We start from the raw sequence: 17,909 nt of genomic DNA, 5'->3' as shown, positions 1-17,909 counted from the left end.
TTTCTTGATTTTCTTTACAGTAGCGGTCTTGCTTTGGGAATCAAGACTCTGCCTTCATTCAACCGTGAACAGTTCTCGAAGTATATTGGTTTTATCACTAAGATCATTCTACACAGAGAACTAAAGAACTATTTCTTTGGTGTTGTCTCCAAAGGCGAATTGGCCAACAAATTGAAACTTTAAGATTGTCGATAATTCAGTATAAGTGAATTTTATTTGTAAAGAAATCATGGCTGCTGTAATAGTACGTGGTTTTGTCCGAATGTGCAACCAGAATACTATGAAGTCCAATATGAGAGAAGCATACATTGAAATAGTAGAAAGAGAGGGGAATGTTATATTGATTGCCTATTTCAGTACTGGATCATACATAACTTTTCAGCTAAGTAATAATATTGAAGACATCGTCATTAGACCCTCTGGAGAAGACCAAAATAATCTGTATTTAAGTTTACGGACTAATGACATATTGAATATTGCAAACTTATCCCCCGGAGATACTGAAATTTTGAAGAAGTTCCTGGATAGAGTCCATCCTCAACCACCCGTAAGACCTGATAGGGGTGGGAGTATCTTTGCCAGTACAACAACACAGAAGGCAGGTGGCAAAACTGCATCTCACAAAATATGTAAGATGTCAAGTAGTCAGTCATTTGAGAAAGAAAGAAATGAAACACCTGATGATAAGGAGATGCCTTTCTGTGCATCAGAATTGCCAACATTTACCTGGGAAGAGTTATTAGAAAATGATTATGGGAAGAGGAGGCCATCATCTGGCTCAGAGATGAATAAGGATTTCCTGCAAGAGGATACCTCTTCGAGAGGAACGGTATCAAAGATGAACCCCTTGAGATATGTAAGCCGCAGAAAGAGAGAATTAATATTAAAACGGTTAAAACAGAATAAGAAATTGGAACTTGGACCTTCATTCAAGACGGATTTTACTGGAAAACCTTACCTAGATGTCAGTGATCTTCTCCAAAGAGTGACTGAGAAAGCATATTTAGCATTTCTGTCAGAGTCGAAGTACGGTGAGGATGACCCAGAGTGGGTCAGACTCAAGATGATCTTTGCATTTTACCCAGGTAAACTACGTCAAGGCTTCCCCAACTTGGGAAACACCTGTTACATGAATGCAGTTTTACAGTCCTTATTTTTGATTCCATCATTTGCTAATGATTTACTCAATCGGACCTTCTCACGGGGTGAAACTCCCCTTGATTCCTTTAGCATACGCTTGGTGCAGCTGCTTATTTTGAAAGATATTTTTAACATAAAAATCAAGAAGAAGTTACTTGGGAATTTTAAAAACGTCATTTCAGCAGTTGCAGAGATATTCTCTGACAACACGCAGAATGATGCGTATGAGTTTTTAGGTCATTGTTTAGATCAGATTAGACAAAACATGAGAAAATTAAACACAACTGGGAAGATTGAATCTGAGGAAGGAAATTCACCTCAGCAGGTTTCTGCTGGTAGTGCTGACACCGAGGTGCTTGTTTGCCCTGTCGCCAGTAATTTTGATTTCGAGTTGCTGCGCTCAACTAGTTGCAAAGCCTGTGGGCAAATTGTCCTTAAGGCAGAGGCAAACAATTCACTTTCTGTCAGTCTTCCCCAGAGAGCAAAAGCACGTCCCTTGTCTATTCAATCTAGTTTTGATGGTTTCTTTGAAGCAGAAGAGCTTGAGTATAAATGTGGAACGTGTAAGCACAGGAGTTCTGTTGCAGTGCATAAATTCAGTAGGCTACCCAGGGTCCTTATTGTGCATCTGAAACGCTATAAATTTAGTGAGTTTGGGTCCTTAAGGAAGGATGACCAAAAAGTCATTATTCCCGAATACTTAAAGTTATCTTCCCATTGCATTGAAACTACCAAACCACCGCTTCCCTTAAGCAAGAATGAACCTCTTAATGATTTCCAAGTCTTAGATATCTTTAAGAAGATGAACTCTGAAGCCATCAGTTCATCGACAGCTTCAACAAAGCAGACCTCAGAATCCAAGGATTCTTTGGCTCCACACATTAGATCAGAAAAAGAGTCTGAACCACAAAAATGCCAGACTCTTCATAAAGCTTCGAGCTTCAAGCAGCAGCAAAGAGACCTGGAAAAAGATTCTAAACTAAATATAATAGAGTCCACATTGGTAAACTCAAGAAATGAAGCAGCCATTGCAAGAGAGCTATTAGCAGTAGGCTTAACGATGAGTCTGGAAGACAGCTCCCTTTCTCTGAAAGGTGCACCCACCAGCAGCCCAGATACAGATCGCAAAGTGGCTAAAAGTCGAAAAGGAAATAAATACAAGAGAACCAATATATCTGCAGATTTTGAGAGCATGCCTGAGACCACCGAAGAATTTTGTAAAGGTAAAAAACGCAGAATTTCAGAAAAATCTTACCAAGTGCCTGAAGAGACCCAGCAGTGTGGAGGGATAAGACTCTGTGAACAAGACCTTGGTCCTCTATTTATTCGGAGGCTTTCAGGCCCCAATGCCCAGTGGCACAGAGAAAAATGCAGACCTACGCAATTAAATTTCCAGGGAACCAAGGTGAAGTCCCAAGGTGCCTTGGGTTCCAATAAAGATCCTGGAAAGAAGGGCTCTTCAGATGTGAAGAAGACAAAATCTTCAGCCAGGAAACCAAAAAGAGAAGCCGAGATGAGAGATAGTCATGACTATCGGCTCATTGGTGTTATCAGCCATATTGGAAAGACGCCTAGCACCGGACACTATATCAGTGATGCCTACAACTTTGAGAGGCAAATGTGGTTCTGTTACAGTGATCTAGACATATTAAATAGCCAAGAGACCCCAGTGCAGGAGACTAGGCTTCAAACCGGGTACATCTTCTTTTACATGCACAATGAGATCTTTGAAGAGCTGTTGGAAAGGGAAGAGAACTCCCAGCCTCATAGCACAGAGGAAGCAGTAGTCAAAGTAGACCCAGAAGTAGTAAAAGAAGTAGCCTCCGGCTCACATACATCTCCTTAACATCTTTGACTATCACTTCCTCCATGGAAGGAAAAGTTTGAACTCTAGCTAAACATGAAGAGGCAGTTAGCATCTACAACCAAAGTTAAGCAGAAACACTTACTTAGAAATAAATCTCTGTTCTAACCCTGATACAAAAACCTCAACCCCACAGTTCCAGCTGATAAAAATTCATCTCTCCTACTAGACCAGAACTGTGCTTTCCTCATTCTAATGCTGTGGACTTTAAGTGTGGTCCTCAAACCAGTACCATAAGGAACATGGAAGGACTCGTGAGAAATGCAATTTCTTGATTCCACCATGGACCCACTGATTCAGAAACTCTGGGGAGGGAGGCTGCAAACTGATGGAGAAAAACTTTTGGTGCTGTTGTATGTTTCAGTTGTTTATGTTTTGTAAAGAGGTTTCATTGAATTTTTTGTTTCTTGTATTCATGTATGCTTTTCCTTCGTATACTTATGATCAAAACAGGCACACACAATTATTCTTCTGATGAGCATGCTCAGTGATTTGATGGGAAAAAATAGTTTCTGAAGTCCTGGCAAAACAAATGAAAAAACCACTTGCTGAGCCCCTGGCAATAAGACAATAGTTGCTGGGGTCCTGGCAATAAATACTAAATGAAACTGGTAGTTTATGAATCCTCCTGGGCATACATAGATGAGACTGAACACCATATCAAGTCTCCAAATTGTCTGCTAAATTCCTTCCTTTCCTCAATGCCAAAGGAGCTATATACCATCAAGTTTAAACCTTGAGGATAGGGAGGTTGACTTGCCTTCAAGAAATTGAACACCTTTTCCTGTTTGTCTGCTAACAAACAGTTCTTGGTGATCTAAGCCCACCATGCCATTTTGGTCTTATCAGAGGGGCACTTGCATTGCCTAAAAGGAACATTGATTACCAGAACTTCATCTGAAGCCTTGGACAATCTTCACTCAACATTATAAGACTAATTCCAAATTTGTTTACATAACTGTAACTTACAGTATGGTGGCCTTATTCCCTGAATTAATAAACAATGAATGCTTTAAAGTGTACTTGTAGGATTTGAAAGTCTTGTTACTGATTTGATACAATGTCAAAAAACTTGTGCCTGGATATGATCTGATTCTGGTTAAAAGCCTGATGGATCCAGAGGTGGTCATATTCTGTAATTCATGTCATTCAGGGATTTAGTAATTCTGATATTAAGCTCGTGCCTTCTCTGTAATTTAGCCTTTTGCTGTCTTTGAGGCAGTGAGTCTGTAATGCCTTGTACCTTTGTTATTAATAAATGACTTGTACTAAGAGGATTTCTCACATCATATAAAAGGATTGAACGTTGAGTCCCACCTTTACCAAAATGGGCGTGTCCCCTTGTGTATGGGGTACAGTTTTAGTACAGCTGTATTAATCCAAGAGCTTGTTGATGCTCTTAATCCTGAATAGCCTTAAAGAGGTGAACGGGAATTCAGTGGTGTGGCAAAGTTTAAAAATGCCCTCTAGAGATAGGAGGGGAAGATGGTGGAAGAGTAAGACGCAGAGATCACCTTCCGCCTCACAGATACACCAGAAATACATGTACATATGGAACAACTCCTAGAGAACACCTACTGGACGCTAGCAGAAGATCTCAGACCTCCCCAAAGGCAAGAAACTCCCCACGTACCTGGGTAGGGCAAAAGAAAAAATAATAAACAGACAAAAGAATACGGACGGGACCTGCACCAGTGGGAGGGAGCTGTGAAGGAGGAAAGGTTTCCACACACTAGGAAGCCCCTTCGCAGGGTGGAGACTGCGGGTGGCGGAGGGGGAAAGCTTCAGAGCCGCGGAGGAGAGCACAGCAACAGGGGTGCGGAGGGCAAAGTGGGGAGATTCCCGCACAGAGGATTGGTGCCAACCGGCACTCACCAGCCCGAGAGGCTTGTCTACTCACCCGCCGGGGCGGGCGGGGCTGGGAGCTGAGGCTCCGGCTTCGGAGCTTAGATCCCAGGGAGAGGACTGGGGTTGACTGTGTGAACACAGCCTGAAGGGGTTAGTGCACCACGGCTAGCCGGGAGGGAGTCCGGGAAAAGGTCTGGACCTGCCGAAGAGGCAAGAGACGTTTTCTTCCCTCTTTGTTTCCTGGTGCGCGAGGAGATGGGATTAAGAAGGCTGCTTAAAGGAGCTCCAGAGACAGGCACGAGCCGCGACTAAAAGCGCGGACCCCAGAGACGGGCATGAGACGCTAAGGCTGCTGCTGCCGCCACCAAGAAGCCTGTGTGCAAGCACAGGTCACTATCCACACCCACTTCCAGGGAGCCTGTGCAGCCCGCCACTGCCAGGGTCCCGGGATCCAGGGACAACTTCCCCGGGAGAAAGCATGGTGTGACTCAGGCTGGTGCAACGTCACACCGGCCTCTGCCGCCACAGGCTCGCCCCGCACTCCATACCCCTCCCTCCCCCTGGCCTGAGTGAGCCAGAGCCCCCGAATCAGTGGCTCCTTTTACCCCGTCCTGTCTGAGCGAAGAACAGATGCCCTCCTGTGACCTACATGCAGAGGCGGGGCCAAATCCAAAGCTGAACCCCGGGAGCTGTGCAAACAAAGAGGAGGAAGGGAAAGCTCTCCCAGCAGCCTCAGGAGAAGCGGATTAACTCTCCACAATCACCTTGATGCACCCTGCATCTGTGGAATACCTAAAGAGGCAGCGAATCAACCCAAATTGAGGAGGTGGACTTTGAGAGCAAGATTTATTATTTTTTCCCCCTTTCCTCTTTTTGTCAGTGTGTATGTGTATGCTCCTGTGTGAGATTCTGTCTGTATAGCTTTGCTTTCACCATTTGTCCTAGGGTTCTATCCATCCGTTTTTTTTTTGTTTGTTTTCTTTAAAAAATTTTTTTTTCTTAATAATTATTTTTTATTTTAATAACTTTATTTTATTTTATCTTACTTTATTTTAATTTATCCTCCTCCTTCCTTCCTTCATTTCTTTCTTTCTTTCTTTCTTTCTTTTTCTTTCTTTCTTTCTTCTTTTTCTCCCTTTTATTCTGAGAGGTGTGGATGAAAAGCTCTTGGTGCTGCAGCCAGGAGTCAGTGCTGTGCCTCTGAGGTGGGAGAGCCAAATTCAGGACACTGGTCCACAAGAGACCTCCCAGCTCCATAATATCAAATGGCGAAAATCTCCCAGAGATCTCCATCTCAACACCAGCACCCAGCTTCACTCAATGACCAGCAAGCTACAGTGCTGGACACCCTATGCCAAACAACTAGCAAGACAGGAAAACAACCCCACCCATTAGCAGAGAGGCTGCCTGAAATCATAATAAGGCCACAGACACCTCAAAACACACCACCAGACGTGGACCTACCCAACAGAAAGACAAGATCCAGCCCCATCCACCAGAAAACAGGCACTAGTCCCCTACACCAGGAAGCCTACACAACCCACTGAACCAACCTTAGCCACTGGGGACAGACACCAAAAACAACGGGAACTATGAACGTGCAGCCTGCAAAAAGGAGACCCCAAACACAGTAAGATAAGCAAAATGAGAAGACAGAGAAACACACAGCAGATGAAGGAGCAAGATAAAAACCCACCAGACCTAACACATGAAGAGGAAATAGGCAGTCTACCTGAAAAAGAATTCAGACTAATGATAGTAAAGATGATCCAGAATCTTGAAAGTAGAATAGAGAAAATGCAAGAAACATTTAACAAGGACCTAGAAGAACTAAAGAGGAAATAAGCAATGATGAACAACACAATAATTGAAATTAAAAATACTGTAGAAGGGATCAATAGCAGAATAACTGAGGCAGAAGAATGGATAAGAGACCAGGAAGATAAAATAGTGGAAATAACTACTGCAGAGCAGAATAAAGAAAAAAGAATGAAAAGAACTGAGGACTGTCTCAGACACTTCTGGGACAACATTAAATGCACCAACATTCGAATTATACGGGTTCCAGAAGAAGAAGAGAAAAAGAAAGGGACTGAGAAAATATTTGAAGAGATTATAGTTGAAAACTTCCCTAATATGGGAAAAGAAATAGTTAATCAAGTCCAGGAAGCACAGAGAGTCCCATACAGGATGAATCCAAGGAGAAACACGCCAAGACACGTATTAATCAAACTGTCAAAAATTAAATACAAAGAAAACATATTAAAAGCAGCAAGGGAAAAACAACAAATAACACACAAGGGAATCCCCTAAGGTTAACAGCTGATCTATCAGCAGAAACTCTGCAAGCCAGAAGGGACTGGCAGGACATATTTAAAGTGATGAAGGAGAGAAACCTACAACCAAGATTACTCTCCCCAGCAAGGATCTCAAACAAATCTGATGGAGAAGTTAAAACCTTTACAGACAAGCAAAAGCTGAGAGAGTTCAGCACCACCAAACCAGCTTTACAACAAATGATAAAGGAACTTCTCTAGGCCAGAAACACAAGAGGAAAAAAAGACCTACAATAACAAACCCAAAACAATTAAGAAAATGGGAACAGGGACAAACATATCGATAATTACCTTAAATGTAAATGGATTAAATGCTCCCACCAAAAGTCACAGACTGGCTGAATGGATACAAAAACAAGACCCATATATATGCTGTCTACAAGAGATCCACTTCAGACTTAGGGACACATACAGACTAACAGTGACGGGATGGAAAAAGATATTCCATGCAAATGGAAACCAAAAGGAAGCTGGAGTATCAATTCTCATATCAGGCAAAATAGTCTTTAAAATAAAGACTATTACAGGAGACAAAGAAGGACACTACATAATGACCAAGGGATCGATCCAAGAAGGAGATATAACAACTGTAAATATTTATGCACCCAACATAGGAGCACCTCAATACATCAGGAAAATACTAAGAGCCATAAAAGGGGAAATCGACAGTAACACATTCATAGTAGGGGACTTTAACACCCCACTTTCACCAATGGACAGATCATCCAAAATGAAAATAAATAAGGAAACACAAGCTTTAAATGATACATTAAACAAGATGGACTTAATTGATATTTATAGGACATTCCATCCAAAAACAACAGAATACACATTTTTCTCAAGTGCTCATGCAACATTCTCCAGGATAGATATCTTGGGTCACAAATCAAGCTTTGGTAAATTTAAGAAAATTGAAATTGTATCAAGTATCTTTTCCAACCACAATGCTATGAGACTAGATATCAATTAAAGGAAAAGATCTGTAAAAAATGTAAACACATGGAGGCTAAACAGTACACTACTTAATAACGAAGTGATCACTGAATAAATCAATGAGGAAATAAAAAAATACCTAGAAACAAATGACAATGGAGACACGACAACCCCAAACCTATGGGATGCAGCAAAAGCAGTTCTAAGAGGGAACTTCATAGCAATACAATCCTACCTTAAGAAACAGGAAACATCTCGAATAAACAACCTAACCTTGCACCTAATGCAATTAGAGAAAGAAGAACAAAAACACCCCGAAGTTAGCAGAAGGAAAGAAATCATAAAGATCAGATCAGAAATAAATGAAAAAGAAATGAAGGAAACAATAGCAAAGATCAATAAAACTAAAAGCTGGTTCTTTGAGAAGATAAACAAAATAGATAAACCATTAGCCAGACTCATCAAGAAAAAAAGGGAGAAGACTAAATCAATAGAATTAGAAATGAAAAAGGAGAAGTAACAACTGACACTGAAGAAATACAAAAGATCATGAGAGATTACTACAAGCAACTCTATGCCAATAAAATGGACAACCTGGAAGAAATGGACACATTCTTAGAAATGCACAACCTTACAAGACTGAATCAGGAAGAAATAGAAAATATAAACAGACCAACCACAAGCACTGAAATCGAAATGTGATTTAAAATCTTCCAACAAACAAAAGCCCAGGACCAGTTGGCTTCACAGGCGAATTCTATCAAACATTTAGAAAAGAGCTAACACCTATCCTTCTCAAACTCTTCCACAATATAGCAGAGGGAGGAACACTCCCAAACGCATTCTATGAGGCCACTATTATCCTGATACCAAAACCAAACAAAGATGTCACAAAAAAAGAAAACTACAGGCCAATATCACTGATGAACATAGATGCAAAATCCTGAAAAAAATACTAGCAAACAGAATCCTACAGCACATTAAAAGGATCATACACCATGATAAAGTGAGGTTTATCCCAGGAATGCAAGGATTCTTCAATACACGCAAATCAATCAATGCAATACACCATATTAACAAATTGAAGGATCAAAACCTTATGATAACTTCAGTAGATGCAGAAAAAGCTTTTGACAAAATTCAACACCCATTTATGATAAAAACTCTCCAGAAAGTAGGCAGAGAGGGAACTTACCTCAACATAATAAAGGCCATATATGACAAACCCACAGCCAACATCATTCTCAATGGTGAAAAACTGAAACGATTACCTCTAAGATCAGGAATAAGACAAGGTTGCCCACTCTCACCACTATTATTCAACATAGTTTTGGAAGCTTTAGCCACAGCAATCAGAGATGAAAAGGAAATAAAAGGACTCCAAATCGGAAAAGAAGAAGTAAAGCTGTCACTGTTTGCAGACGAAATGATATTATACATAGAGAATCCTAAATATGCTACCAGAAAACTACTAGAGCTAATCAATGAATTTGGTAAAGTAGCAGGAAACAAAATTAATGCACAGAAATCTCTGGCATTCCTATACACTAATGATGAAAAATCTGAAAATGAAATCAGGAAAACACTCCCATTTACCACTGCAACAAAAAGACAAAAATATCTAAGAATAAACCTACCTAAGGAGAAAAAAGACCTGTATGCGGAAAATTATAAGACACTGATGAAAGAAATTAAAGATGATACAAATAGATGGAGAGATATACCATGTTCGTGGATTGGAAGAATCGACATTGTGAATATGATTCTACTACCCAAAGCAATCTACAGATTCAATGCAATCCCGATCAAACTACCACTGGTATTTTTCACAGAACTAGAACAAAAAATTTCACAATTTGTATGTAAACACAAAAGACCCCGAATAGCCAAAGCAATATTGAGAATGAAAAACGGAGCTGGAGGAATCAGGCTCCCTGACTTCAGACTATACTACAAAGCTACAGTAATCAAGACAGTATGGTACTGGCACAAAAACAGAAATATAGATCAATGGAACAGGATAGAAAGCCCAGAGATAAACCCACGCACATATGGTCACCTAATCTTTGATAAAGGAGGCAAGCATATACAATGGAGAAAAGAAAGCCTCTTCAATAAGTGGTGCTGGAAAAACTGGACAGGTACATGTAAAAGTATGAGATTGGAACACTCCCTAACACCATACACAAAAATAAGCTCAAAATGGATTAAAGACCTAAACGTAAGGCCAGAAACTATCAAACTCTTAGAGGAAAACATACGCAGAACACTGTATGAGATAAGTCACAGCAAGGTTCTTTTTGACCCACCTTCTAGAGAAATGGAAATAAAAACAAATATAAACAAATGGGACCTAATGAAACTTGAAAGCTTTTGCACAGCAAAGGAAACCATGAACAAGACCAAAAGACATCCCTCAGAATGGGAGAAAATATTTGCAAATGAAGCAACTGACAAAGGATTAATCTCCAAAATTTACAAGCAGCTCATGCAGCTCAATAACAAAAAACCAAACAACCCAATCCAAAAATGGGCAGAAGACCTAAATAGACATTTCTCCAAAGAAGATATACAGATTGCCAACAAACACATGAAAGAATGCTCAACATCATTAATCATTAGAGAAATGCAAATCAAAACTACAATGAGATATCATCTCACACTGGCCAGAATGGCCATCATCAAAAAATCTAGAAACAATAAATGCTGGAGAGGGTGTGGAGAAAAGGGAACACTCTTGCACTGCTGGTGGGAATGTGAATTGGTACAGCCACTATGGAGAACAGTATGGAGGTTCCTTAAAAAACTACAAATAGAACTACCATATGACCCAGCAAACCCACTACTGGGCATATACCCTGAGAAAACCATAATTCAAAAAGAGTCATGTACCAAAATGTTCATTGGAGCTCTATTTACAATAGCCAGGACATGGAAGCAACCTACATGTCCATTGACAGATGAGTGGATAAAGAAGATGTGTTACATGTATACAATGGAATATTACTCAGCCATAAAAAGAAACGAAATTGAGTTATTCGTAGTGAGGTGGATGGGCTTAGAGTCTGTCATACAGAGTGAAGTAGGTCAGAAAGAGAAAGACAAATACCGTATGCTAACACATATATATGGAATATAAGAAAAAATGCCATGAAGAGCCTAGGGGTAAGATGGGAATAAAGACACAGACCTACTAGAGAATGGACTTGAGGATATGGGGAGGGGGAAGGGTAAGCTGTGACAAAGTGAGAGAGTGGCCTGGACATATATACACAACCAAACGTAAAATAGATAGCTAGTGGGAAGCAGCCATATAGCACAGGGATGTCAGCTCGGTGCTTTGTGACCACCTAGAGGGGTGGGATAGGGAGGGTGGGAGGGAGGGAGATGCAAGAGGGAAGAGATATGGGAACATATGTATATGTATAACTGATTCACTTTGTTATAAAGCAGAAACTAACACACCATTGTAAAGAAATTATACTCCAATAAAGATGTCAAAATAAAAAAATTTTAAAAACCCAGAAAGTTTATATAGGGAAACAGTAGGCATATAATGGTTTGAGGCATCAGATATAGAGCCAGATATTTCTCGCTTCAAATATTGGCTCTGCCATTTCCTTTGGACAAATACCTTCTTTTTTTCATTCAACAAATATTCATTGAAATCCTACATTCCAGTGTATCAATTAGTGATAAGTGCTACCTACAAAGAAAAATCCATTAAACTAAGGATCTAGAGAGTGGGGTAAGTGGAGGGGAGTTGGCTATTTTGTATAGGTCATCAGAGAAGATTTTTCTGGCAAGTTACCATTTCAAAAGGGCAAGCTGTGACAAAGTGAGAGAGTGGCATGGACATATATACACTACCAAAACGTAAAATAGATAGCTAGTGGGAAGCAGCTGCATAGCACAGGGAGATCAGCTAGGTGGTTTGTGACCAGCTAGAAGGGTGGGATAGGGAGCGTGGGAGGGAGGGAGACGCAAGAGGGAAGAGATATGGGAACATATGTATATGTATAACTGATTCACTTTGTTATAAAACAGAAGCTAACACACCATTGTAAAGCAATTATACTCCAATAAAGATGTAAAAAATAAGTAAATAAAAGCCCTCTAAGGGGAAAACCAGATTCCAAAGTTTGGGAAAGAATGTTTGTGCAGAGCACAGTGTATCTAGAAAGAGATCTGAATGGGAGCTGAAGACTGCTGAGGTAGAGGGCGGGGGGAAGTTTCTCAGATTGAATTAGTCACTCCCATGGAAGAAGGAGTCGCAGACACAATAATGAGAGATTTGTTCAACTTGAGTAGCACTTCAGCGGCTGAAGCAGTTGAAGGATAAGGTTGGAGTTAGATTTAGAGGAGGAGAAGTGACACTTTGGTTTCCCAATTTCATATATTTGACTTCTAATAGAACGGTTAAATCTGAACCCAGTTTACATAGGCATCAAAGCAAGAGTTTTGGCAAGAGTGAGGGAAAAGTTGTTTTGAAAGGAGAATGAAGATGCCAATAGTTTTCAGAAATTAAAAATTTTTGGTGCGGAGTATAAGGTATTATACATCTTGCACGTGCTGCTTTTTAGTGTGTCGCACTTCCAAATGCAGGGCAAATCAAAAGGGGAAGAAGGGATGCTCTGTCCTCTGGGACAGATAGCTTGGGTGGAATCCATCACTGCCCTGTGAGAAGAAATTCTTAGTGCACAATGAGTGGCTCTGTACTATCTACCTGTTATATTGTTATTTCAAATAAAAGATTAAAAATTCTTAAATGACTCAGTGGCTATTATTTATTATGGATTTTAATTGGTTCTCTAATTTATAGATCATATTTCTGGGTAATTATGGATATAAAAACTTTCTTTGACACTCAATGTATTAGTTTTCCATCGCTTCTATGAAAACATTACCACAAAGTAAATGTCTTAAAACAACACACATTTATTATCTTAGAATTTGGGCAGTCAGGAGTCCAAGATGTGAATCACTGGGCTAAAATCAAGATGTTGCCAGGGCTCCAATCCTTCCAGATGCTCTAAGGGGGCAGTATGTCTCCTTGCCTTTCCCAGTTTCTAAAGGCTGCCCACATTCCTTGGCTTATGGCTTCATTCCTCTACCTTCAAGGCCAGCAGTGCTCCGCAGAATCCTCACTTGGCCGTTTCTGGTTCTCCTTATGCAACCCTCTTCTACTTTTAAGAACCATGGTGAGACTGGGCCAAGATCATCTCCCTATTTTAAGGTCAGCTGATTATCAACCTTAATTCCCATTTGTCTCCTGACAATATATTCACAGGTTCCAAGCATTAGAATGTGGACATCTTCGTGGGGCCCTTACTCTTGCTATCACACAATAGTAGAAGGTAATGGAAAACAATCACAACAACAAAAAGCAGAATGATTCAGGACTCAGACCCTTGGGGGATAGCTTTAGTCCCCCCACCAGGTAAAAAACCTAAAGCACCTGAGGTTTTAAGTAAGGATGAAGTAAAGTTGCAATTGGTAATTGAAGAACTAAAACCTGGAGACCAATTACAGAAACAAGGGCTATAGTAGTTTTGCATATTTTCTCTATGTTTATTGTATACCTGTGTCTATTTGTATTTACTCACCGTTCTCTTTTTCTCTATCCTGCTTCCTATTTTTAATTTTATATATAAGTTATTGGAAGTTAACTTTACAACTTAGTCTTTAAAGTTAACAACAGAATATTCAATGACTGCCTGACTGAATTTGAGGAATAATTAATAGATCGCATGATGGATGCAATGACTTGGGACTGAGTCATCTAACTTGGGGGAACAGTGAAACATCTAAAAGGATTGGTGTATCTGTTAGGTAGAAATGTGGAGTTGTTTTGCTGTTGTATGAGAGTTCAAATGGATGTAGGGGTGCATAGGGAAGCTGAGTAACCAAAGAGATGGGCCATGCCAGTTACCAGTGTACTGCTTCTCAGCTCCAAATTTACCCTTCAGTACATGCTCTGTGACAGTGGACAGAATTCCTTTAGGCATTTCTCCTTTACACCAAGCACAAGTTGAGTTTTCTCAGTAGAGGGTGCGAGAGGTACATCACAAGTGGAAAGGGTTCTCTTGCCATTTCCAGTTGTTGAGGTGGGTTAGCAGTGTGAGCTGTGATGGTGAGAAAAATCTAGTGGTGCAGTAACCCAGCTGTGGAACCAAAATATGTGATTCCTGAGACATCACAGTTCTGGCCTGGCCTGGCCTGGAGATGACTTTCCTGCTGCCATCTCCACCTGGACACCATGTGCCCTTGACTCCCTTTGATCATGTGCTTTTCCCAGGTTTGGATCCCACAGCCCTTCCACACACTGCAGGCTTCCTGCCACATCAACACCCTCAGTCCCTCTGCATGACTGCATTCCTGGCCATTGGCTATAGCCCTCCTTGTGCCCTGGAGGGTTAGCAGTGGAGACTCCGCTCTCTCTGTGTGCCTGTGCATGCGTGCCCTGGCTGAGGCTTGTCTGCATCCTGACTGCACTCCACCTGCACTCCAGTGACCACAGACCATGGTGGCTTAGGCCAACCAGCAAACTTCTCTGCCATCCAGTAGGCTGTAAGTACATCTTCAACAAGTTCTGAACCCCAGCTCTGGAAACTGGGGCCCCTTTCCAAATTTGTTCTGGGATACTCCTCCTCAACCCTAGGATATAATATAGATTTTTCTTACATTCTACAGTTACTCTTATCATAGGTTAATAATTATTTATATTGAACTTCTCCTGTTTAAATAACTGTATTTTCTATTTCCTGATCGGACACAGTCTGATAACAGAGGCTGAGCATGTGAGATATTCTACTCTAATATTCCAATTAAGCCCAAAGATTGTAATGTGATACCCTTTGTTTTCATTTTATTTAGTGTTGCTTTTTTGGTGTAAAGTAGTATAAAGAATGCTGACGGGAGAACCATAATATTCCAGTAGCTGGTGCGACCTCCAGCAAGAGATGGCTAGGATATCAAGCAAGCACTTCTTTTGTTTGTTTGTTTTTGTTTTGTACATTTGTTTTCTTTTATTTTAAAATTTTATTGAAGTATAGCTGATTTACAATGTTGTGTTAATTTTTCCTGTACAGTAAAGTCACTCAGTTTATATATATATATTATTTTTCATATTCTTTTCCATTATGGTTTGTCACAGAATACTGAATATAGTTCCCTGTGATATACAGTATGACCTTGTTATTTATCCATCCTATATATAATAGTTTGCCTCTGCTAATCCCAAACTCCCATTCCTCCCCTTCTTATTTTCATGCCTCATCTGCTAAGTAGACAGCAGTAAGGACCACTAGATAGTGTTATGGGGTGATTGCAGTTCAGACAGATTCATGCATGTCAGTGGCAGGGACCTTGGGCCAGAACATCACTCTCTAGCATGTACATTCATCCATCTTCTGTCCACCTGGTTATAGTTCTGCTCTCTATGTTGACCCCGCCCAGTAAAAATATTTCAAAATAGAAGTCTTAGCAAAGTATGTTTCTGTAACCGAGAGTGGATTATTTCCCCCACTGAAAATTTCGGTGGCCGGCCAGCAGCCCTGGGACCGTGACTTCCAGGTGACCCTGATCACCTCTTTGTTTTGGTGGCGATGCGTGAGTGGTACAAGAAGGTTCACACCCGGCACCAGGAGCTGGGCATCACGTGCAGGGGGGCAACAGCACTGTGTCCATGCAGGACAAGGTGGCGTTCTAGCCCCTCCCCCAACAGCCACCCCCCCATCCCAGGATCAGCCATTGTCCTGAAACTCACCTGCATCAGAAATTAATCAGCTACTCTAATCAAAAAAAAAAAAAAAACGTCTGGGGACTTCCATGGTGGTCCAGTGGGTAAGATTCTGCGCTCCCAATGCAGGCGGCCTGGGTTTGATCCCTGATGGGGGAACTAGATCACGCGTGCATGCTGCAACTAAGAGTCCACATGCTGCAAAGAAGATCCCAGGTGCTGCAACTGAGACACAGTACAGCCAAAATAAATAAATATTTATAAAAAATCTGAAAGTTTCATATCTGAGATTAACACTAGCTGGGCTACTCTTTCAAATGTAATGTGTTTTGTGTGTGTGTGTGTGTGTGTGTACACATGTATATACATATTATACATATATGCATATATTTATTTATATACATAGAGTTTTTTTAAGGAATTGGCTAATGCAAGTTGGGGCTGGCATGTCTGAATTCTGTATAGCAGGCTGGCCAACTGGAAACTGAGACAGGAGTGAATCTTGCAGTCTTGAGTCTGAAATGCAAAGGGCAAACTGGCAGGCTGGAAACTGCTGTGGGCTCGAGGCAGAATTTCTTTGGAAAACCTCAGATTTGCTCTTAAGACCTTCAACTGATTGGATGAGGCCCACCCACACCATCGAGGGCAATCTCCTTTACTGACTGTGGATGCTAACCATGTCTACAAAATACCTTCACAGCAACACTTAGATTACTATTTGATTAAATAACTGGGGACTTTAGCCCACCCAAGTTGATACATAAAACTGAACATCACATGTGTTATATAAATCCACAAACTCAGTGTGCCTTAAGAAAAGCATGAGGAAAAAAGTCAGTTTTGTTAAAGCACACTATATTTTGTGTTATAATCCTTAATCATTACAAGATAAGCAAAGAATTCTTAGGAATAAAATTTCAGTTGGACACTATTAAGGACAAAAAATACAAAACCCCACTTACTAAGGAAATTGTTCCTTAGGCAACTTAATAAAACTCTCAAGCAGCTATCTATTCAGTTTCATTATTGCAAGAAGTATCATTGTTTTAGGTAGACTGCCTATTTCCTCTTCATTTGTTAGGTCTGGTGGTTTTTTCCCTTGCTCCTTCATCTGCTGTGTGTTTCTCTGTCTTCTCATTTTGCTTATCTTACTGTGTTTGGGGTCTCCTCTTCGCAGGCTGCAGGTTCGTAGTTCCCGTTGTTTTTGGTGTCTGTCCCCAGTGGCTAAGGTTGATTCAGTGGCTTGTGTAGGCTTCCTGGTGGAGGGGACTAGTGCCTGTGTTCTGGTGGATGAGGCTGGATCTTGTCTTTCTGTTGGGCAGGTCCACGTCTGGTGGTGTGTTTAGGGGTGTCTGTGGCTTTATTATGATTTTAGGCAGCCTCTCTGCTAATGGGTGGGGCTGTGTTCCTGTCTTGCTAGTTGTTTGGCATAGGGTGTCCAGCACTGTAGCTTGCTGGTCGTTGAGTGAAGCTGGGTGTTGGTGTTGAGATGGAGATCTCTGGGAGATTTTCACCATTTGATATTACGTGGAGCTGGGAGGTCTCTGGTGGACCAGTGTCCTGAAGTTGGCTCTCCCACCTCAGAGGCACAGCACTGATTCCTGGCTGCAGCACCAAGAGCCTTTCATACACACGGCTCAGAATAAAAGGGAGAAAAAGTAGAAAGAAAGAAAGAAAGAGGATAAAATAAAATAAAGTAAGATAAAATAAAATAAAGTTATTAGAATAAAAAATAATTATTAAGAAAAAAATTTTAAAAAGTAAAACAAAAACGGACGGACAAAACCCTAGGACAAATGGTGAAAGCAAAGCTATACAGACACAGTCTCACACAGAAGCATACACATACACACTTACAAAAAGAGGAAAAGGGGAAAAAATAATCTATCTTGCTCCCAAAGTCCACCTCTTCAATTTGGGATGATTTGTTGGATATTTAGGTATTCCACAGATGCAGGGTCCATCAAGTTGATTGTGGAGAGTTAATCCGCTGCTCCTGAGGCTGCTGGGAGAGATTTCCCTTTCTCTTCTTTGTTTGCACAGCTCC

General features: G+C 40.9%; 1 protein-coding gene across 1 annotated transcript; it reads left to right on the top strand.

Annotated features, from left to right (window-relative positions):
• The first annotated feature begins 229 nt into the window (after window positions 1-229).
• On the top strand, window positions 230-2,986 carry USP26 (ubiquitin specific peptidase 26). The gene has a single exon (XM_032618983.1). It carries the CDS (start codon window positions 230-232, stop codon window positions 2,984-2,986), a length of 2,757 nt encoding a protein of 918 aa, XP_032474874.1.
• The last annotated feature ends 14,923 nt before the right edge of the window (window positions 2,987-17,909 follow it).

The sequence above is a fragment of the Phocoena sinus genome, chromosome X, assembly GCF_008692025.1.
Source record: "Phocoena sinus isolate mPhoSin1 chromosome X, mPhoSin1.pri, whole genome shotgun sequence".
NCBI classification, from domain to species: Eukaryota; Metazoa; Chordata; class Mammalia; order Artiodactyla; family Phocoenidae; genus Phocoena; species Phocoena sinus.
Note: the sequence above shows the minus strand (reverse complement) of the source record. Positions and strands in the feature narration are given on the sequence as shown.

What these genes read in the sequence shown, in the direction of transcription:
- USP26 (XM_032618983.1), top strand. Translation starts at nt 230, where the DNA reads ATGGCTGCTGTAATAGTACGTGGTTTTGTCCGAATGTGCAACCAGAAT.